The following is a 23,809-nucleotide window of genomic DNA, read 5'->3' as shown; positions in this document are numbered from 1 at the left end:
ATTCCCTGTTTCTGTATCTTACTAGCCATACTCATCACAAATTGCATCCAGAAGGCTCGTCTCAATTTCAGCAAAACACTCTTTTTGTTATTGTTGCATTTGGTGGGACAGAAATACACTAGTGCAAAAGAAAAGCATCATAGTGTCATAGTCATCATAGCAGAGGCAGTGTGATGGCCTGGCCATGCATGCAAGAGCTAAGTCCTGACTCAAACCTTAGACAGGTGGTTTATATACACAAACCCTCAAATTGGGCTGAATTACAGCAGAAGCGTGGATCCAACATTTTACCACGGTCTTATGACAAACTAATCTCCAGTTATCTGAAGCATTTGAAGGGGGCTGAAGGGGGCTGGATCAGATCTCAGCTGTCATAGTGTGAGGCTGGGTACATCCTGTACAGGTCGCCAGTCTATCTCAGGGCCAGCAGAGAGAGACATACACAGACAGACAACCATTCACACTCACCAATTAACCTAACATACATGTCTTTGGACTGTGGGAGGAAACTGGAGTACCTGGAGGAAACCCATGCAAGCATAGGGAGAACATGAAAGCTCCACACAGAAAGGCCATGGTCAGTCAGGGATTCGAACGCTCAACCTTCTGTGAGGTGGCAAGAGTAACCTACATGTATTTATTTCACCTTTATTTTACAAGGATGTCTGTATGGACATATGAATTTTAGATAATATATTTACATTTTTCGTAAGAAGTTTTATTGTTATTCCTGAAGGGAGGCTATTTGTCTTCACCAAAGTTACAGCAATAAATTCGATATTTTAAGGTATTTCAGTAAATAGGATGAGATGTCAGAGGAACATCAAAGTCAGTATAATTAATCCCCAAATGAAGAGTTAAATGCAATTCATCCAACTACCACAAATGTGAACTTATGATGGTGCAAGAGGAAATCGTAGATCACCAAAGTCACCACACTGCTAAAATAGCAAAAATAAATAAAGAACCATTTAGGAACTATTACTTTTACTCATTTAGAAATTTTAATGCAGGACTTTTACTATTTGCAAAGGTTTCTACTTCCACAGCTGCCCAAAACTTCCAGTGATTGCTCAGAAATATGAAGAAAACTACTTAAAACAAATTACTTTTTTTTTTTACTTAAACCTGGCAGAATTTAATTTGTCCCTGCATAATGCTACAGTTAATCAACACAAATCGCATCAGCAGCTTGTTCTCAGAAAAGGGGAAAACATCTGTTAATTTTGAAAAAGGATGTGTGCTTGAAAGAAAAAACAGAACCTCCTTTTTCTTCTACTGAATATTTAAATGAGTGAAGTTCTGCCTTCATAGAAAGGCTGCAGAAGAGACAGGGAAGTGAAAATACCAAGACTACTGAGCTAAACATTTTTACAGTGAATATGACATAGATCTAGTTGTTAATCTTACTATAAACAGATGATAAAAATAACTTGTCATTTTAAGTAAAACATGCAGTTTACTGCTTGTCAGATGGTTTTGATTCTTTTCTCCAGCATTGAGCCCCGCATAAATTCATTGACATGTGACACCAGGTTTATAACACGTGAGGTATATGTAAAATTTCTTAACAGAAATTGTAATGGTGGGAAAAAAAACAACCCCAAAATGTCATTGCGTCAAGTTATAGCATTTTAGCATGTTATAGCCATCTGTTAAATGTTTATTTGTCTTATATCATTGTAAATTTTATATTTAATTTTTCATTTGTCAAACAAGAGATGATATGTGAATATGCTTGCTACTTATTATTTATTTAATGCTACAGTTAAAAAAATCAAAGTGATGCAATTTTAAAAAGACAACCATGTTAAATTTTTATATTTTTATTGGTGAGGTCATCCAGCTACCTTACCTTCAGATAATTAAACTATAGGTTCTTTTAAATATTTTCTTCAAAGAGGAAAACATCACTACAAGCAAAACTCATTTACACTTATTTAAAATGTGAGGGAAAAAAAATCAAAAACACTCAAACTACAACATCAAACAAATGATTCAAACCACGTTTTTGTCCCCATGGAATCAATAAAGTTGTTTGAATCTTGAATTGAATGGTAAGACACTAAACACAACTCCATCTGTAACTATATAAAGAAATTGTGCAACATGGGTCAAAACAAACACGCTTATTTATTTTAATCCAGTCATGTGAGCAATTAGTCCAACTATCTGTTACGTTCTCTTTACTGAATCTCTGGGGTCGGTCCCTCGGTGTTGGTGCTTCAGGTCTAGTGAGGGCTCTGATTGTATGTAGCTGGGTGTTGGTGTGGTTCCACAGGTAAGGCTGGTCACAATCAGGGTTTCTTGATTGAAAAACCGAAGGTGTTTTCTCCACTGTATGCCACATATAAAAAGCTGTCTTCATCCTTCTCCTTGTCATACAACTGGCCCATCGTGATGCTGAAACAAGAAAGAGTCAGTCTCAATACTGCCCATTAGGTCAGTACTACCAACCGCTGCTGAGTAGTGCTGCTGAAGGTTTATAGTTTCATTAATGTAGTTTCCATCTTTTTAGTTTAGTTTTAGTTTTGTCCCCACTTCAACTTAGCTTCAGGTTTATGGAGAATGGGTTTGTTTAATTTAGAAGAAATTTTGTTTGTATTTTATTTTAGTTTAATATTTTATATGCATTAATTAATTATTTCAATAAATAAGATACTAATAAACCTGTTAATCAAGTAGAAACCATCACTTTTCTCTGATTTGTCTGAAGGGGTGAGCCTTGTTCAAAACACTTCTAAAAATGATCATCTCTGCACCGCTGCCAGTGCTGTTCAGAGAGTGTGTGTCACAGGAGGCTTTTACAGCACCTCTACACATTAAGTGTTAGACAATGTGTGCACCTTAATAGATCTTATTTTTCTGCATGTTCATATCAATCTTGACTTAATCCCTTGCTCTTGCGATCACAAATACACACTGAAAATATTTCCCCCAAAATTTACTATTTTCTTTTATTTTGCTGTAAAACCTACATTGGTGTTTGGTTTAAAAGATAATTTATTCTTTTACTTTCTTTTAGGCTGTGTCTGAAATCAGCCCCGATTCACTATATATCGGAACATATAGTGTGTTGGCAATTTTGAAGTAGTGTCCGAATGTGTAAATCTATCCACTATATAGTGCAGTCAAAGTATCCCACAATGCAACACTAAGAGTATACCCTACTTTCTTGTAGCGTATACAATCCCACAAAGCAATGGTCCCTTTGTTTCAGAAGTGAGAAAATAAGTTGTGCGCCTCATAAAGCTATTAGCAATGACACGATGAGACAACGATTAGTGAGTGTCAGAAATGTCAATTGACTGCTCATTTTTGATTGAACTACTTAGTGTACGGTAGGGAACAGGGACTAAGCGAGTAGGTGGGGATTTCGGACACAGCGTAATTCTCTTGCTTCTGTCATGTTTTTTCATCAATGTCTATTTTGATCTAAATTTTACATGTTTTATTTGTTTGTCATTTTTATTGATTCTAATCTTTAATTAATTATTATATTATATCTTTATTTGTTTGCATTGTTCTCATTGTCCCATAGTCTTATACTTTTATGTCTGATTGCCTTTTTTGATATCCTTGTTTTGTGGGCACTGTTATCACTGTTTTGACTTGTTTGGTAGACTTCCTTAACTTTTCAATCGTCTATAAAGCACTTTGATCATCATTAATCTGTACAAAAGGTGCAATATAAATAAAGTTTTGACTGATTTAATTAATTACTTGATTTCATTGATTGCATCATTGCAAACTGAAGCTTTAACATATGTATCAATAATTATAATTGCCCGTATATTTCCATTTTTCCTCACTTACACACGTATGTCTGTAAGTACAAGTAACAAGCACTTCTTCTTCCACTAATAGTACTTCAATGTAAGATACATAAATATGAACTTGTACCTAAAAAACTAATTTGATTTCATTTTTACAGTGATTTACACACTCAACAACGTGACTGACTGAACAACATGTTTGGAGTTTCCAGTTGGTGGCAGGTTAGGTTAACTGGTGTAGGTGTGTATGGTTGTCTGTCTGATGTCTCCCCCTATGATAGGCTCCAGCCCCTGTGACCCTAACAGGATAAGCTCTTGCAGATAATGGATGTTTTTCTGTACAATCTTTACAGTGCCACCAAATTTCACCCTCTACAAACTTAATTCTAAAAAAAAGCTGCTGGTGCCACCTAGAGGCCGTGTTTTTCATTGGTTTACTTGACCAGCTGAGGTGACTGGGGCTGTAATTCTTCTCGCCTATTGCTCTCTGTGAGTGAACTAAAACTACAGACTTAAAGAGTTACAAATGACAGGTCAGATAGCAGTTTTGGTTGTAACTACTGTGTAGGCTGCACTTGGCAAGAACCGTTTCATCAGCCAAAATGTGCATGTCTAACAACACACTGTTAACCTTTTGCAGGTTTTATTATTATCTGTTTTTTATGAGATCTTTTGCTAGGTTATATTTTCCATCCTTTACCTCTCATGCCATTCTTACGTTTGCTCTTTAAACAACTTTTTTTTTTTTTTTTTTTTTACAACAAATGCTAACTTTTCTTTTATAACCTTAAAAGGAGGACTTACTACACTCACCCACAAAGCATAAAATGGAGATAAGAGCACTCAGGGGGAAATTTAAATTCATGATGTCTGAAATTAAAGGTCATATGCTGATAAAGGTCATAAACGTTATCTGACTGTTGTTTTATCATATACTTTATATGACCAAGGAATTATTTTCACTGTGGTGATGTCAGAATATTACAAACCCTGACCTGGACTGAGGCACTGTCTTGTCCACAAACAGGAAGATGGCCTTCTCTGAGGGCAGCTGGATGCGTTTCCTGATGATCCACATGAACTGAGCCACTGTGATGTCAGAGGGGACCAGGTACTTCCTCTTGTCAATGTCTACAATCTGTGATCCAGACACTTTCTCTACAATCACCTAACAAACCACACAGAGATGATAATAAACAACATGCAACACACACCAATCAGCCACAATATTAATACTAGGTTTTAATGTGGCAGACATAGGTGAGCATGGGCTCTCTGACTGCTTTGTGGCTACACAGCCCCATATGCAGAAAGCTGTGATGCTCTGTGTGTTGTGACACCTGTCAGTCATGGCCAACATGGCATTTTTTCTATTTTGACCCGTGTTCATGATCATTAATGTTGTGGCTGATATGTAAAAATTAAAAGAGAGATCCTACAAATCCTTTTCACTCACCGGGACCCTGTCAGGGTATTTGTTGCGGATTTTGGCTGACTCTATGCATCGATGTTCTGCAGGACAAAAAAAAAAACAATATTTGTGTTTATCAGGGGGATGTTTTATGTTGAGACATAAACATATGGCTCTATATAGCTCAATATTTGCCCTTTTGTATAGATACTTGAGGCAAACACTGATGGAGAAAGACCAATAATTTAATGTCTAAGGTGAGAGATTACTATGCAGCTGTTGTAGATTAGGATTGGTGGCTAAGCAGGGGCCTCACATAGTGGGGTGGGATTCAAACCCACGGCCTTCTGCATCCTACCCAAATGCTCTGGCACTGATCCACCAGGACCCCTGATATGTAGTTTGTAGTCTTAACACTGACAATAACACTTTGGTAGAGAGAAGCTGACTGCTCCTACCAGACTCATTTGTTTAAAAGTTCTGCACCTTTGAATAGCATATTAATGTTTAACAACTACAGACCGTTGTCACAAATATGTAATTAATTATTAGTTGAGTCATTGATAAAAAAAGGAATTTCCAGACAAATAATTTCATAAAAAACATGCAGGAAAATGACATGTAGGGGTGTAACCTTAACACTGACGAACTGCCAGCTAATCTTACAGCTATTTTCTCAATTAAATTTTTTGTTCTTTTGTCTCCAAAAATTATAAAAATACCAAATGCCTACTGAATTACCCAGAGCCAAAGCTGATGGAATCAAAATAGAGCTATATACTTGTTTAAATGATAATTTTCTAAGTACCTGTTGTTGTTTTTTTACATGTGTATAGACCAAATACATATAGTATCATGTGTGTTCGTGTGAAACAATGTAAACAATGTGCTTCACTTCTTATGCTTAACGTGCAAAACAAACAAACAAAAAAATAATAAAAATACTGGTTAAAAAATACTTTGAAACAAGGAAATACCTGCTTTAAAACTGTTACATTTAAAAATGCTAAATTGTTAATCAATAAGCTTTCCGACGATCGACTAATTGATTTAGGAGTTCTAAGCTTAAATGTACTTCAAAGTAAGATTGCAGGCCTCCTGCGATTGTTCTGCCAAATCAACTTTGTTCTTCGACCTAGTCACGTGTCACCGCCCTCCACTTTATTATTAAAACTTATTATTTACACTTTATTATATTAAAAACGGAACTATAATATATTACTCATTTTAAAATAAACAAGCACGTTTAGCCTTGCAATCCAGGTGCTAACACCACCTCGCCGTAGAATGGAGGTCTGGCATACTCAACATCCACCTTTAGCCTGAAAACAGGTCGTCGTCAGGGAACAAAAAGAACCCAACGATTTATCGGCCTGCACAAACTGAACACTTTGTTCTAAATGTAAAAGCAAACAAACAGCCCTTTACATTAGCCGACATTAACATTTACAGCTATGCTTTACGTCAGCGTAACGTTAATGTCGATACAGTTAGCCTAAAACCGGCTCTTCTCGAAACAAAAGCCTGAATAGCAAGCTAGTCTGTGCGTCTGTTGTCTTGAAAAGCGAGATTTTAAAACCGTTAAAGAGATACTTCTTTTTCACGGAGACAATAAAGTCTCTTGCTTTGTAAACTTCATTTGGGTGGACATTTTTAATCACTATCATCAAAATAACACCCCCTCCTCCCTTACCCAAGGAGTGATCCTCTTTGAACATCCATTTCATGTTGGTCGTTTCCGGGGTCGTTTCACTCGATGTTGCAGATAATAGACACGACTAAACGTTAAATTAGACTAAAATTGTAAATATTTTTATCTCTCTTTAAACTATAACTATCAAAGTGTTGTACAAACGTCGCAACAGCTATGAACACCACCGCACAACAACAACAACTGAGCGCTACCCCGGTGATTACGTCACCCCTGAGCTGTACTATTCCACCGTACAGAGTAGGGGGGGCGACCGAGTAAAAAAAGTGAAAATGTTTAAAATTGTCCGCTTTGATTATAACCTTTAAACATACAAGAAAGACATGATCCCTAAAAATTCGTACTATTTGTAAAAATTTACCATTTAGAGTCGATATGTGCATTAAATATGACAACCTATTGACATAGGTGCCTATGAGTTATATTTGGTCCTACATATAGTTAACGCTGAACATAAACATGGATGGTAGTACCCACTGACTACATGGTAATAACATGTAAGTTTAAGGCTAAAGCCAACGATTACCATTTGTTTATAAAATATTGGAAAATTGTGGAAGTCCCACCACAACAGAAATTGAAGAAGGTCACCATTGTACTTGGAGTAAAAATGTATTAAAATACAAAAAAAAAAAAAAAAAAACTTCTGTAAATGAACGAACCTGCAACATCGGATGCTGTAGTGGGACCAGCAGAAACAATCAAAAGTCCCGCACGTTGATTTGGCATGTGTTTTTACGCCGGATGCCTTTTCTGCTGCAACCCTTACATTTTTATCTCGGGACCGGCACCAGGGTTGCCCTTCGGTGGCTAGGCCGTGCCACACTAGGTAGGGTAGGTTTCAAGACCGCGACCTTCTGCATACCAACCCAATGCTCTACCACTGAGCCACCAGACCCCCCTAGCCAGCAAAAACAATTTTTTTTTTTTTTTGCTGTTTCAAACAACTGATCAGAATATTGCTTTTGTCGTTTTTGTAACCTCGTAACACAATAGGTTTTATCTTTTTGACGTTATTATGACAACTATAATTGTCAATTCATCTGCATATATTCTTCCTCCATTTTTTTTATAGGAAACCTTTATTGAAATATACAACAATAAAGAACTTTATTGTGTTGTTGTGTGTCACAAAACTCTTGTTGTTTCAAAAGACCACTCAATAACAAAAACTGGCATTGTCATCATTTGTGTTGTGTAATACTAAAATATTAACATATAGTATAAGGAAGATCCATCATTGCTTGAATAAACACTTCACTTAAGGCAATTGCATAACATGATTAAACATTAAAATGTACATATATATTTAGTTATTTGGCAGATGTTTTTATCCAAAGCAACTTACAAGTAAGGCAAAAAGCAATGAAAAAGTTAAAAAAATTGTTAAAAACAAAAGTTGCAGGGTGTCTGTATATGATTTTGGATTATTTTTTTCTTTTTGTTTTTGGTTTCAGTGGGAAACAGTGACCAGGCTGCAGTTACGTACTGGTCTGTACTGAGCTGCCATACTGGCCTGGAGATGTAATATCTTATTCATACATCATGTTAAAGCTTTTGTTAAAACCTTGTTATAACAAAACAGGGTTTGCTATAAAGGACAAATAACAATAAGATCAAGTCATTGTTGTCGATATGGTTTTATTTCAGCTTCAGGAAACATTTTTATATATGTAATATAGTATATAAACGAGAACACCCTAGTCTGTGCAGTCTGGTTTATTTTCATCTCTGGGCTGAGCTTTAGTCTGGTTGTCAGGTGGTAGTGGCTTGCCTAGATGGTGTCCCGTTGTGATGCCATAGGGCTTTGATTCTTGTTCCTCCTTTACTTTGGGCCAGAGCAGGAACTTTCCTTGGAAACTGAGATCAAACAGCTCACAGGGAGCAAAATTCAAAGGCTTTTCTGTTAGTAGTCCTTTAAGTCGAGCTCGCCATCCTTCAAGCAATGCAGTTCGGACCAAGGGAGGACAGTGAGCTGGACTCCAGAATATCTGAGGAGCAAGAACCTGAAATCCACAGAAGTGTAGAGTGCCACTCTGAAAGAAAAAACAAATACATACTGAGGAGGCAGCTTGAGTAATGTCTACATCACTAAATATTTTAATATCTTTTACATAATGCTTGGGGAATTCTGCCTTCATTAGTTGGTAATGGAGTTGCAGACAGGAAACATGAGGGAGAGGTGTAACATGCAAAAAAAGCAAACCTAAACTTTTTGTGCCATTTAAGTCATTGGCACAGTATATTTTTGTACAGTTCCATAAATCCAATTTTGACTTTCTCATTTTGGTTCATCAGAGAAGTCATTTTATAAGAAGAATTTACTGCAAGGCAGAGAAATGATTGAATCAAATCAAAGTCTGATTCATTCTTGTTGTTTGTCTGCCCCACGTTAAAATAAATGGTATAATATTTAGCTAAATGTCCAAATATCCTCATTAGACTGGAATTTTGAAGTTTAGAACTTTCAGGTTATTGCAACCACAAGGGGGCACAAGCCAGTGTCTTCTTGTGCTAGTCTGCATAAATGTAAAGGGTTGTGTCAGGAAGGGCGTCCGACATAAAACACATGCCAGATTAAACATGTGAATCAGTCACGGCCCCAGTTAACAATGACCACCACAAGAGAAATGGAGTATACGGGGAATATTCTAGAGATATCAGTATCAGACAGGGTGATGAGTCTGAAGCTGGAATATTTAAGGTTTGATATTCAATGTTGTTAGTGGTTATGCTCCAAAGGGAAAAGGAGAAATGCAGAACATTCCCAGAGGTGAGAGAGTGATGACTGGTGCCGGTTTTAATGAACATGTTGGTGAAAGGAACAGAGGTGATGAGAATGTAATGGGCAGGTTTGGTCTTCAGGGCAGGAACGTAGATGGACAGATGGTGGTAGACTTTGCAAAGAGTATGGAAATGGCTGTATTGAACACTTTCTTCCAGAAGAGGCAGGAACATAGGGTGACATGAAGCACTCAGGTGGGCTACATCTTATGCTGACGTTGTAATCTGAAAGAGATCAGTGACTGTAAAGTATTGGTAGGGGAGAGTGTAGCCAGACAACACAAGATGGTCATGTGTAAAATGTCTCTGGTGGTGAGGAAGATGAAGTAGACTAAGGCAGCGCAGAGGAAAAAGTGGTGGAAGTTGAAAAAGGAAGAATGTTGTGTTGTTTTCAGGGAGGACCTGAGACAGTCTCTGGGTGGTTTGGAGGTGCTTCCAGATGACTGGACCACTACAGCTAATTTAATCAGGGAGACAGGTAGGAGTGTACTCGGTGTGTCATCATGAAAGAGAAAAGTGGATGAGGAGACTTGGTGGTGGAACGAGGAAGTTCAGGAGTGTAAACAGAGAAAGAGGTTAGCTAAGAAGAAATGAGACACTGAGAGGACTGAAGAGAGTAGACAGGAGTACAGGGAGATGCAGCATAAGGTGAAGGTAGAGGTGGCAAAGGCCAAACAAAGAGCATATGAGGACTTGTGTGTTAGGTTGGACAGTAAGGAGGGAGACATGGATTTGTACAAGGATTTTCTTACTAATTTAATTAGTTTGTTTACCGAGATCTTGAATAGTGAGAGGATGCCTGAGGAATGGAGGAGAAGGATAGGGAGTTGCATTGTGTTTTTGGAAATGGTAGTAAAAAGCATCAGGTGTGTTGTGCAATAATTTGATGGGGACTGAACCGAAAGGGCTATGCAAATCATTGTGGAGTGTAGAAAATGAATTGACTTACTATCATGCTAACATTAGCTTTTTTAGAATATTGTTGCTTTAAGTAAATATTTTTAATTTGAGCAGTTTAAAAATATGACCTGACCTTGACCTTATTCTGTGGACATTAACAGTCTGAGTTTTCACCTGTAGTGGCCACAGTGTGATGTTTATGTCTCCATTGATACCATCAGGCTGGAACATTGACTGTGTTGCTCCAGTGGTGAAGGACAACATTGCTTTCTTACCCTTCAAGTAAAAATATAGTATAAATATAAATATTATATTACAATGTGAAGAAACACTCATACAGAACATATATAGTTGGCCTTTGATTGTCTATATAGACATTAAAGGGTGTAGACAGTATATTTTGTGTAACATAAATACTTTGTATGTAATTATTGACAATTACTTTACTGAAGAAAAAAACAAAACAAAACAAAAAAAAAACAAGGTCAATTTAGAGTCCCGCACTGGATTTTTAAAAAAATAAATTAGTAAAAATCACAATATGCTTAAAGTGCTAACACTATTCATTATGCAGAATGGTCTATTTCATATTAACGTATATTACTGGATTATAATTATCTGTGTATTAGTGTGTACGTAATTGTAATATTTTAACTGGTAAAAGTGGAACTCATTTCAATGACTTTATACACAGGAATCCTGGGACTAAATTAATAAATAAAATATAATAGTAGAATAGTATTGTGTTATAAAACAGCAGCAAATCAAATCAGAAAAATGTAAGCAAATGAAAAAGCTTTAGAGCCTTTTGCCTTTCCAATTTAATGTAAAACCATCTATTACAGAAAGTTTTTACATTTGCATAAAAAAGATGAGAAAGTTTTCTTTTTGTCATTGTTTTGTATATCCTGGGCTTGTAAATGAGATGTTATCTACATATTAAGGACCTTGAAAGTGCCATTGTTGTACATCTTTTCCAGGGAGAAAGCAAAGCCTTGTGTCAGCACCCTGTCCATCCAGCCCTTCATGATTCCAGGCACACTGAACCAATACAAAGGAAACTGCCGAAAGACAAAGGACACTTCAAATTGATACATATATACTATGTTTATAATTTTACTGTTTTATCCGATCCAATTGGCTTCCTTTTTCTTTTCTTTTATGGATGAAATTTATTTTAGAGCTAAATATGTTGCATTACTTTTTCATGAAACAAGAAGAAGAAGAAGAGTTGTCAGTGTTCACTGAATCACTGCAATAAAACAGCATACATGGTTATTAAATCAAAATGACAAATACACAGGGACCATGTCATTCTGTGTATAGATCTAAATGTGATGTCATGTTATTGACAATAACAAGGCTTTTGGGATAAACAATTAAAAGCCCAGTATGGTCAAATAAAGGTTTATTGTGTGTTACCATTACAGTCTACTATTACACAGACATTTTTTCCGTGATGTCTAGATTAGATGTTTTTCCATATTTTAGATCTGTTTTGTCTCTGGGATTAGAAACAATCATGTTTGTTGATTGACAATGTGATAAAAAAAGAACAAATTAAATATGTGAGTGCCCTCTGACCTGGAAGATGACAAGTTCAGCTTGCTCTAATTTGCGCTGTTCGGCAACAATGTCATCACTAAGGCGGCCCTCCATCCAGGCGTGCATGGTCTCTTCTCCATACTGGAAAAGTTCTGGGTTCTTTAGATCACCTGGTCATGATAAACTATATCAAATCTTTATATATTGAAGAAGCAGCTTGTGATATAATTTCCTTATTGTTATTAAATACAACAATCCTAATAAATGCATCTACCTAACGTAAATGTAGTGTGTGTGTGTGTGTGTGTGTGTGTGTGTGTGTGTATACGTGTTTTAGCATGTCTGTTCAGAGCCTGTATAGGGGGACTCAAATGGGGGGCACAAGGGGCAACAGCAATCCCTCCAAGGACCAGCAGTAGAGTGAATGCAATAAAGTGGCCTCTCGGGTGCCCGATATCAGAGCAAATGCAGACTATGCACTGCTTTCTAGAATACGTTGGGGGCCCTTGATATTTGTCCGCCCCTGCCACTCTGACAGCCCGACTTCTCCACTCGCACTAACCTGATAGGTATTATTCCTACATTTATCATAGAACTCCAAAAACCTACCCAAAGATTACCAACAAACTATTTAAAACCCATCAATGAGCAATATTGTTGCATTTGAATCACATTATAATGCAGATACTTAACGCTCTATCCCACATAATCCATCCTGCTGCCCCAAATATTCACCAATGATGTCGTCCTGTGTGGTGTCGGCTCTGAATTTCATTGCATACAGGTCTGAAACAATGACCCTGTATCCCTGCTCCGTCAGCTCCTGAACCGCTACATCCAGTACAGCTGCATTGAATGAGGCCGAACTTTGGTGGGCGTATACGATCAGTGCCGTCTTCTGAGCTGTCTCACACACACACACACACACACACACACAAACACAGGTTTCTCGTTATCATCTTGTGGGGATTTTACATAGTTTTTTTCTCTGTAGAAGTAGATTTTTTTATATGACTTTCTTATATTTCTAATAAGTAAATAATTTGTCCTGAACAAGACTAAGAGCCAGCAACACTGTGAGGCTATACATAGACTCAGCAATGAACACAAAGCACAGCTAAGGCTAAGGGAAGCATTATTTTTTTTTAAGTGTATCAAGCGATTTTCCCAGATTTGTTTTGATGTGACCAATTCACACACACAATTGAATGTCATTTATTCATACTGTGGGGTTAGAAATACCAAATACATGTTCACTCCTAATTTCAGATTCAGAGAAGTAATTAATACCTATCTATAACATTTTCAACACCGTTTACTATAAAAAGTAATGTAATTTTCCCACAGGAACTCTTTGGGTTGAGCTCTGGTGGATTAAAAATGTGGATTTTGTGTCTCTGAAGCTATTCTGTGTAAGATTTACTTCAGTGTTTAGATCCATTCTCCTGCTCCATCACTCAGCTTTATCTGAGCTTCAGCTTGCAGATAGAAATGCTGCCAGTGGCCAGGTCCACACACAGCAAAGCAGCTCTAATCCACGATGCTCCCTCCACTGTACTTCCCTTTTGGGACAATGTTTTCATGTTTTTATGTCGTTCTTTTTTAATACCATTTGTAGTATTGCAGGTTCTTCCCAGAGAAATTGACTTTTGTTTTATCTGTCCACAAGGCCTTTTTCCATTACTGCAGTAGATTGTCAAGATGGAATTTGGCAACTTTCAGATGTGTTTCAATGTTGTTTTTGGAGAACAGTGACTTTCTCTGTGTTGTCCTGCCATGGTCACTATGTTCTTTTTTTTGCCTTTGGTTGACCTTATTGAGCCTTCTGTGCCCTCTGGGTGATCTTCAATGGCGAGTAGCCAAACCATCAAATTGCAACAGACAATAAGTCTAACTTGGGACAGATGAACATCTAAAATCTTTGAGAGTAATGTGTGTTGTAATTCTTTACAGCTCCCTGCAAATCAGCGACTCTTGATCGTAGGTCTTCAGAGATCTCTTTTTTGGGACATGGCTCACATTAGCTGATGCTGATTGTGAATAGCACACTAACTACAATGTTTGAGTATCTGGAGCCAACTGTTGCCATGTTTTCTTTTACCATGACTTTGTCTGTTTAACGGGTGTGTTTAATAAAGACATGGAAGATCATGACTTTGTTTTATCAGCTTAGAAAAGTTGTTTATGTTTAAAACCAAAACACATTTCATGACCAATGTATTCAGAAAACCTTGAAAATGAAAACATTGCCATACTTTTTCTTGCCACTGTACTTTAAAGTGCCACATTCCTTTATTTTCTGAATTGTGTTATCTCAGCACTCACTAATTCACACATGTTAAAAGTGTGTGTCTGTTTGTATATACGTGCACACAAAGGCCAACTGATGATTGAATATTTTTAGGCCTCTGTGGATAACAATTTCCTTGAATGTCATCAGGCTGCTGCTGGTGACAGAGAAACACACGAAGTTACTCTGACCCACTTGTTGTTTTGGGACACAACACACTTCATGTCATAACTGCAGATCTCTTTACTATAATCGCCCCAATTTCAATGAACCTCACAGTTAAGAACAGCACATAGTTGGATGAACTTTCTGGTCCAGCACTGTTTAAATGTGAAAGCTTATCTTGTTTCATCATCATTTGGCTTGTTCCTTCAGGGGTCACCACAGCGGAACGAGACTGACAGTCTTATGGAATCACACTGAATAAATAATAAAGTGAGGATAATGCTTTACTACAGTTAATATTGTATTAATGTTTTGTAACTAAATCGAATCTAATTACAAGCAAAAATTATTCTGTTAGGCATTAATTGCCACTCGTTTATAAAGCATTTATAAAAACTTTAAATGCTACATACTATGGCCTTTAATACATTTGAGCTGTAAAAGGTAGTTAAGCAGATACAAAGATATGAACACTTACTTCATCTACTATGAAGATATATTTCATATTATTACCAACTGGCTTTTTTAAAAATAGAAGACAGTTATTCTGAGATTTACAAAATCTATATATTTGTTTACCAGCTTTGTTTACTCAGTCAAGAGAGACACTAGTGTCAGAAATAACAGATAAATAACAATTAAAAAAAAAACAGCACCTTTCTATTAATGTGCAGTGATTAGTAACAGTTCAGGTTGTACAGTTCTAAATGAGTAGTAAGAGCAAAATCTGGTTTGCTTAATGCTTTTCAGACAAAGATGTAGAAGGTAAATTGGCAGAGACTCACCCATGCTGAGTTTCTGGTGCTGTCTTTGTTGTATTTCTGGTCCCTTGAAGCTTTTATAGTGGCTGGTTGCTTTGGTTGCGTGAGAAATGTGATTAGATCCGGTTTTAGTGAGAGCAAAGGTATCTCCAAATCACAAGTACATGTCGGACAAAAAAGGGTTTGCTGTCAAACTGTAGCAGCAAAGGTTTAGTTTAATGTTTTGAAACGGAGGAGTGTGTGCGTGCGAGTTCGTCAGGCTGGGTTCACTGGTGCAAGTAAATAAGATTGATTTCATTTGGCCTGGAAAAGAATGTTTGGGTCACTTTCAAGGGATTATCCCGCAAGGTCATGTGGCTCAATAAAAGTTTTAATCTGACTTAATTTCAGCTTGTTAGAAGAAAAGTGAAGGAAGGTTTAGTAAGCCTGACTTGTTTGAAAAAGTCCCATGTAGTTAATGTAACCTGTCACCTGCGTTTTCCCAAACAACTTACAACCGTCTGTACTATAACTATACTAACTAACTAACTAACTAACTATAAAAACTATAGTAATTTTAATTTAAATTAATGTCAAGGGTAAAAGGGGCCAAGGCAGCCCAAGATAGTCTATTGTAAGGGTAAGCAGCAGATTTTGACCACGATTGTTGTGTTCTGTGCCCCCAGGGTTAGTACAATCTGCATCATATATATAGCCCTGTTTCCTCAAGGCTATGTTTCTACTGGGTTTTGTAGGGAACATACTAACAAAAATGTACATGTTCTGTTTGCCTAATGACAGAAATCAAAATCAGACCTTGCAGTTCAACATCTAGTTTTCTTTTCCTAGAAAAATCTAGTTTTCTTAAAATATCGTTTTTTTGTAGAACATCTATCTTATCTGACTACACACTTTTATAGTTGTGTTTAGGTACGTACAGCCCTAAGTGAAGGCTGAAAATAAAATGATCACTTCACACAGAACATGTTTAAATACTTTTAAACAAGACCAGTCTAACAAACGTGTTTTTCTTGCTTACCCCAACGGATTTAACTCAGGTATGTGACAGTCCTGCTCTGTGTATAATGTCAAAATACACCTGCCACTCTGAGTGCAACCTGCTTTCCAAACCTAAATGCAGTGCCACAGTCATTCAAAAAGCATTGCATCAGAACATTATCAAATTATGATTATCCACTGATTATTGATTATGTTCCCTTAAACATAATCTGTTTGCAGTTTGGTTGCATTTTTGACACAGTGACTGTAGAAAACAAAGCACACGTTAAACATTCAAAGGTGTCACAATCTACCATTTGAAGAAAGCTTCATGAGCAGAAATGCTGAGGCCATACCATAAGATGTAAACATCTCATTACCAGTAAGAATCGGGTTGAATTTAGCAACAGGAGTGTGAGCAGAAATTTCTGAATGAGGTGGGTCAAGGATTTTTCAGCGGTGGCACATGATAAAATACAAGTTAGACCGTAAAAGCTAGAGTATTTACTTATATCACAAAGTAATTGTGACTTAGCGGAATGTCATATGACAAATAATCTTTAGATCTACTATAAAAGATGCCACCTCTTTGTTGCTATTTGCAAGCCTGAATCAAAGACAAAAGTAAATAGTCAGTGTGATGTTGATCAGAACCCGTGGACTAATTGACTGGAGCAACTGTACTAAATGTAAAATTTATATAACATTTGTATTATATTATGTCTTCATTTTGATTTTTTAATATTTCCTCCCATACGTTTAATTTGGTTTCTTTAAATTTTGCGGTGTTTTTACAGTAGTTTTTACATTGCTCAGATTTTCTGTACTTGAACAGAATGCGATCAGATGCAGTACAGTAAAAATAGTTGTTTTCTTAAATGTAGAAGGAAGACTGTCCAAATGCTGTACCATACTGAGTCTCTGAATTGGTCTCTTTTTTAACAGTAATTCAACTGGCCATCTCAAAAAGTGCAGCTGCAGTGTTCCACAAGGTTTATCTCTAGTAAAATCACTATCACTATAATAAATCCCGATCACTATGATATTGGGATTTTGATAATTTTGTATTTCTTTAGCCATTGTGTCATGACTGATTGAAAGAATGCTTTAGTTTGACCAAAAATTTTGTTGTAATTTTTGACACCTGTTTTGCAAAAAGCAGTAAACTGTGTGAAACCAAGGGGAGGTTGTGCTTAATTTGATAGAGAGGTTGTCTATGACCTGCAGGATCACTGGTTTAATTCTCCCACTTCTTTATGACCCTGAGTTCTCAAGCAATACATTGGTTTTTGAAGAGCAGCCCTCAGTTTTTCTGTCCTTTCCCTTTTTAAATCACAGAGAAATGGCTAAATGTTTCTTTGGCATCCAACCTGTTGTTTTGTTCTCCTCATGCTTTACCTCCTCATGGCACTTCACCTTCACATCAACAAACCTCAGCAAACATTTTCCAGCATAAAAAAGACGGTATATACTGTGGTATACAGTCAAATGTATGTAGTACAAAACTCATCCCAGATATACCTGGCACATAGGAATAATGAACAGGAGAAAGGACTCACTGTCACATGTGGTGTAAAGACCTAGTGGACTTTAGCTTTGTTTGAATTGCTTGTTTTCTGTTGTCACCTGCACAAAGATAAAACCAAGCGTACTCAAGACCTGGTTAATTCTAAGCTAAATTAAACTATATTCCAAGCCTTCATACAACTGAATCTGTGTCCTTCCTGCCTGTTTTCAGTTCATGCTCCTTAGATGTGACACTTATGTTTTTCTGTGCCCTGCAGGCCTGGTTGGTAATCGAGACATGCTGTGGCCTGAGAGCACGCTGAACGGATTAAGACAAATTTATCCCTGATTACACAGCAAAAAGTCTGATCCTGTCATGTTACTGGATCTCTTTATTTCCCCCTTACATCATTAGCTTTCATTTAAAGTGAAGACTGTGCCAGCATCACAGCCAGGGTGTTTCTTAGAATCTCCATCACCTCTTGTGGTGAAACATCTGCTTAGGCCCAGATTTCTAAACTAGGCAAAAAAATGTGTATTAAAAAAAAGAAAAATAATTTCTCCAGCTGTTTTAATTCTCACAAACTACCAGCAACATGTTAAACATACAGTAAGGCTTATTAAATGTTTTTTTGATAAAAATTCAGTTGTGGTCATCACTAACAATTTCAGATCAGTGTTCATTATTTCAAAATCCATACAAAATCTTTATCTTTATCAAAATCTTATCATAGCAAAACCTGCACATAATTGTGATTGTAGTATAACAAATGGCTGTCGTCTGTATATCTGTATATCGGTTAAAAAGAGGACTAGGCATTATCAACAAAATTCCTCTCTGCTAAGTATTACCCAAATCACTCCAGACCACTGCCATTGATGCCTATCATTGGTGTAATCGAGAAATCAAAATGTTGTGATCCACTATGTCAAAGGCAGGAGATAGACCCAATAGCACCAAGACGACATAGTCCTCAGCGTCTGTAGCTAGGGGGATAAAAATCCTCAGCAGTGCCAACTCTGTAAAGAGATTTAAAGACAGACTGGAAAACCTCAGGAATGCTGTTTTCCTCTAGAAGATCCTTCAAATGGACATATACAGATTTTTCAAGAATTTTCAACACAAAGGGAAGTTTGGAAATGGTCCATTGTATTTGGGTGGACAATAAATCACTGTGCACTGCACGGTTTGAGATTGATAAAGTTCAAATAAATCAAATTTAAAGCTGGAAAACGAGAATGATAGCGATGGCTTGGCACATTTGCATACAGATTTATTAACAGTGGCTATTCCCACAGTGAGATTTTCACTTGTGTTACTGTGTATTTCCCCTGATTGGTCTCAAAGTTGACATATAGTTTGCACTGTATTACTTTGCATGTTTTGTCTATTTAACAAAAATAAAAACACGTTTGTTTCTGTCATGATCACCAGCTTCAGCTCCTGTTCCCGGCTTTTATTTTGCAATCCCTCAGTTCCACTTGCTAATATACAGTGACACCTGTCACTCCACCACACATCGCCAAGCTCGATCATTTTTCCCTGTGAATCCCTCTCTCCCTATGTAGCTCCCATGTCTCCAACACTAATTTGCGGGTGAGACTTGACTTTGAGAATCTGCACGTAGGGGTGATGATTATTCTGTAAATTCTTTGTAAAACTCCTGTCATCCACAGACTCATCTCTACTCTTTTATACCCACTGTTGTTGGCTGCCCTATCTCTCTTCCTCACATCTTTTATTGACAGCCACTTGGAAGATGCCAACTGGCTTTTAATTCATTTTGGTTTCATTCACCCTCGACTCTGACACATACACCTTCCAGGTTCAGCCCGTGGTTCCTTGGAGGAATAAACCCTGACATCCTTTGTAATTTGTCACTCCACTTGATACTTACTTATTTCTTCTGTTGGTGCGTGCAACTGCACCACTGAGTGAGCCAGATAAATCCCTGCAACCCTAAAACCTTTTTATACACTGAGCCATTTGTGTCTAGGTTATCTTTGGCTCCTCTTTATTCACTAATTCTTACATCTGTTTATTTTGAACTCGGTGATATTATTATTATAATTTATTGTAAAGATGAAAGGATACCATTGGAGTCACCATTTATTGCAAGCATGAATGAGTCTCTCTGTCACACCCAGTGATTCTAACTAACTAGATCGAACTACACATGTCAAATAAAGAGCCTTAAATACCCATTAATACAAATACAATACAAATTAGTGCCATTACTTTTTCTAAACAAATGTTTGTTATATACTGAAACAATATTGATTACCTAACACCAAAAAACACACTAATGCTTCATGGAAACAAGTAGTTTCCCACTTAAATAACTAATCATCAATTTATTTTGTGAGTGTAGTGTCTTATCTCTGAGTCACTATTTGTAGCAATCACTATTTGTTGAGTCACAAGTTGTAGCAATGACTTTAAACAGTAGAGGTTGCAATTTTTCCAAAGAAATTTTTCCTTACACAATCCTGTCAGTGCAGTTCAGAGACTACAGGCATGCACATCTGTGTCACAGGTTATGGTTCATTTTTACTTATGTGACATCTTTACATTTAGTAATTTAGAAGATGCTTATATTCAAAGCAACGCAAAAGGTACAAAACAAGCAAAACATTTAAGTCAAGGAGAAAACATTTAAGCACAGTGGTATGAGAAGAAAAGTCTCTGTATCATGAGATGTGTGCAAGATTTTTTTTTATTGCATAGGGAGTTATATCTTCAACAACTAAAACCGAATTGTGCACAGCTAAAGGGAAATCTGAAAAAAATCTGAAACAAAAATTATAAATTAAGTGATCACTACACATATGTTGTGATTAAGGTGACTAAAGTGCAACGGAAAGATGATGTGTGAGATGAATTTAAGGCAAACAACAGACTTACTTTGTGAGTCATAATTCACAGGGATTTGAAACAATATTGTTAATACCTATTTAGGTCAAATTCTTCTTGCACAAAATTGCACCTGTATCAAATATTCTGTGGGATATTTGTCTGTACACATAGGGTTACATTGAAGACAGGAACGACTATGTTCAACAAACTTTGATGGCACCAAACAGTCAAAATTTATAGGTAATATAAGCAACATAAAGTGGGCTTTTATGCCACCGATGCATTTTATGAGCTTTTACACTCTCTCCTGATGGCCGAAAAATAAATTTAGACTCAAAAGGAGTGAGTCTAAATGCTTCCCTCAGTAGAAGTACAATAAACATTATGTGACTCATGCTTGTAGCACTTTTACTTTCTGAATCACTTGATAGCATTTGACATATTCATCCTAACTTTTCAAATTTAAGGCTATGTATTGCGGAAACAGGCACCCTAAGGTATGGACCAAGTAAGGCCACACACCCTGACCCTGGAATGCAGCAAAAGGTTAGTGTTGTGTTTGACCATGACTCACATTGTGTTACTGCGGCAATGGGAAGGAGGTAGTGTTCCTTCCAAACAGGAAGATAGATGGAAAGGAAAATAAACATGATTTGTAACCTTCTTTTGTTGAATGCACTTTTTAAGATTAAAAAACCCATCAAATACAATGGGCCTTCCACAGTGACTCAACTGAAGGAAGCTGCTAAAGCTTTAATCATTTTATTTCGTTCCATAAAGACAAGGACACCTATCCTAACTCATGAACATGACACTTGATATATGACATTAATAAATGTTTGGATATTGAAATTAAGAACTTATTTAATTTAAAAACATTTATCATATTCCAGCATTCATTTATGCCAACATTCTTATTGTGCATATAAGAAATCTTGGAATTCAAAAATGTTTTGTCACAGGACATTAGGAAAATTAGCAAAAGGCTTTAATGAGAACAACTAATGTAACAAAGAACAGAACCACACTGACACAGGTAAGTACAAATTAAAACAGAAAATGCTCAGAATGGCGGCTGCGGCAAAAACGGGACATAAAACTAAGGCTAAGAACTCTGGACAAACTTGGACAATAAAACTCAAAACAACATATCTAAGAGGCTAAACCTGGCAAATGAAGAAATGTACCATGAGTACCAAGCAAAGAAAAACACACTGGGCTAAAGTATATGGATTACTAGAAGGCATCAGTAAATTAAAATATTAACAGAAGGCAAGAATCAGTGGTCATGTGTTGTTGTTCACCTGTTAAAAAATGTTCAAAAGTTTAAATTAAAATTCTGAAAAGAAAGGAGTGAATACCACCAGCTTTTTGGGCTTCAACCACCTACAATGGCAAAGGACTGAACAAAGAAGTGATGGTGGAAGGGCAGCCAGAGCATGTCTGTTTAAAATGGACTGAAGGAGCAGAGATGGAACAGATGGAGGTGTAAACAATGACCAGGGCAAAATTAAAAACTTGATAAAGAACAGATTACAGCACACATCTGAACCACTACTTGGCAGCAAACCTATTTCTGATTCTGGTTTAATTTACTTTTTCAATTTACTTTAAGTTTCCTCTACCACACTGGTCCTTGCTCTTCTCAGTCTGAAAATACTTCTACAATCTGCTGGCTCCACCATCCACCTCATAGGTTTAGTAATTATTCATTATCAAATACCAACAAGTGACAGTAATATAAAAGTACTAAGTAATGTTTGTTGAAATTATCTGATAGAGGAGTGAACCCTCAATCAAAAACTTTGAAAATATCTCTGTACTGATGTCAGTGGTGTCTGACTTTACAGGACAATGGCAATAAAAGAGGTTCTGGAGAATAACATTACATACTGCCACTGTTGGGCAGTCACTCATTATTACTAACACGTTACTAATATTATAACTTTTCACAGTAATAAGTAGTGTATAAAGTTACAAATAACATTTCAGCAACAACATTACAGATATGCATTGTGACCACAGTAAAGATGTGGTGACAAGATGCGTCACCTCCTACTGCATAGTCTTGGGTTTACTGTGTACTGATTGATTGCAGCTCTCATTTTACTTAAATAAGTGATTTCTTCACACAACAATTAATACTTGAGTCGTGACATACGCTTGTTATTACACAAGCACTTGCTCTTGTAAAACATAACCAGCTAACGTTCACTAATTCCACATTTTACCTATTATAGCTTCGCTAACTTAGCAGTTATCCTTTAGCAATAGCTTCTCCATCTCCCTCTGTCTCATGTTCACTTTTTCCTCTGCCTCCTTTAGTGATAATGGTATATGCAACAAGTTGAAGGATTTGCAGCTTTGGAGGCGAGACTCACGAAGTTGGAAGCGCGGCTCCGCACCATGGAAAATAACCCAGCTAGTCAGGCACAGGTAGCTGGTGCGGGCCAAGCTAGCGTAGCCCCTGTTAGCTGTCCCCCGGCAGTTCCCCTGCAGCCGGGAAGCCAGTCGAGCTGGGTGACGGTTCACCCGAGGTTCACCACAAGTCGGTTCATGTTTCAAATCGATTTTACGTTGGATCAGTGTGTAACTTTTCCAACGGAATGTCGGAGTCCGTAGTTTTCTCTGGACCCCTGCCAAATCTGACCAGTGACGACATGTGCAGCTGGCATGTCGTCATTCAACCGCTGGCTGTCTAGGTGGTGTCCAGCAAAGCATGTGGGCTACATAGACAATTGGAAACGATTTGGGGGAAAACCTAGGCTGATAATGAGCGATGGTATCCACCTTACTTTAGATCGTGCAGCTTTCTTATCAAAAAATATAGCTGGTTTTATTAGACAAAACCATTAGACAAAAACGTCCATAAGAGGAGTTAATTGTGATAACCTAATAAAGGTTAAGACTACTCCTCTTACAGAACAAAACCCTAAAACTATTAAATGTGGATTATTAAATATCAGATCTCTCTCTTCTAAATCTCTGTTAGTAAATGACTTAATAAGTGATCAACAATTCGATTTATTTTGTCTTACTGAAACTGCAGCTGGAAGAATATGTCAGTCTAAATGGGTCAACCCCCCCCCCCCCCCAAGTCATATTAATTATCATGTTCCTAGAAG

The 23,809-nt window shown here is 37.0% G+C and overlaps 2 protein-coding genes across 3 annotated transcripts; both read right to left on the bottom strand.

The window, feature by feature from the left end:
- Positions 1 to 1,810: 1,810 nt before the first annotated feature.
- Positions 1,811 to 7,098, bottom strand: LOC137115007 (gamma-aminobutyric acid receptor-associated protein-like 2). Its single transcript, XM_067495402.1, has 4 exons — positions 6,881 to 7,098; positions 5,233 to 5,288; positions 4,772 to 4,944; positions 1,811 to 2,403 (listed from the first exon to the last, which is right to left on the bottom strand). The coding sequence occupies exons 1-4, from the start codon at positions 6,912 to 6,914 to the stop codon at positions 2,298 to 2,300; spliced, it is 369 nt and encodes a 122-aa protein (XP_067351503.1). The 5' UTR covers positions 6,915 to 7,098; the 3' UTR covers positions 1,811 to 2,297.
- Positions 7,099 to 8,519: 1,421 nt separating this feature from the next.
- Positions 8,520 to 15,628, bottom strand: nqo1 (NAD(P)H dehydrogenase, quinone 1). Of its 2 annotated transcripts, none has more exons than XM_067495397.1 (6): positions 15,368 to 15,621; positions 12,863 to 13,030; positions 12,167 to 12,297; positions 11,530 to 11,643; positions 10,757 to 10,858; positions 8,520 to 8,934 (listed from the first exon to the last, which is right to left on the bottom strand). In XM_067495397.1, the coding sequence occupies exons 1-6, from the start codon at positions 15,369 to 15,371 to the stop codon at positions 8,599 to 8,601; spliced, it is 855 nt and encodes a 284-aa protein (XP_067351498.1). In that variant the 5' UTR covers positions 15,372 to 15,621; the 3' UTR covers positions 8,520 to 8,598. The 2 variants fall into 2 exon arrangements, with proteins under 2 accessions (XP_067351498.1, XP_067351499.1); XM_067495398.1 differs by having other exon boundaries at positions 8,654 to 8,934; positions 10,716 to 10,858; positions 15,368 to 15,628.
- Between the last annotated feature and the right edge of the window lie 8,181 nt (positions 15,629 to 23,809).

The sequence above is a fragment of the Channa argus genome, chromosome 2 (genome assembly GCF_033026475.1).
Source record: "Channa argus isolate prfri chromosome 2, Channa argus male v1.0, whole genome shotgun sequence".
In the NCBI taxonomy this organism is placed as follows: Eukaryota; Metazoa; Chordata; class Actinopteri; order Anabantiformes; family Channidae; genus Channa; species Channa argus.
This window is presented reverse-complemented; position numbering and strand designations above follow the sequence as displayed.

Excerpts from the sequence above, each read along its gene's own strand:
- nqo1 (XM_067495397.1), bottom strand. Across the intron at positions 12,298-12,862 it reads CACACAGGACGACATCATTG|GTGATCTAAAGAACCCAGAA; the intron begins GTGAATATTTGG and ends TATCATGACCAG. Across the intron at positions 8,935-10,756 it reads TCACACTGTGGCCACTACAG|AGTGGCACTCTACACTTCTG; the intron begins GTGAAAACTCAG and ends TTTTTCTTTCAG.
- LOC137115007 (XM_067495402.1), bottom strand. The coding sequence starts at position 6,914 with ATGAAATGGATGTTCAAAGAGGATCACTCCTTGG. Across the intron at positions 5,289-6,880 it reads CAAAGAGGATCACTCCTTGG|AACATCGATGCATAGAGTCA; the intron begins GTAAGGGAGGAG and ends TTTGTCCTGCAG. Across the intron at positions 2,404-4,771 it reads AAGACAGTGCCTCAGTCCAG|CATCACGATGGGCCAGTTGT; the intron begins GTCAGGGTTTGT and ends TTCTTGTTTCAG.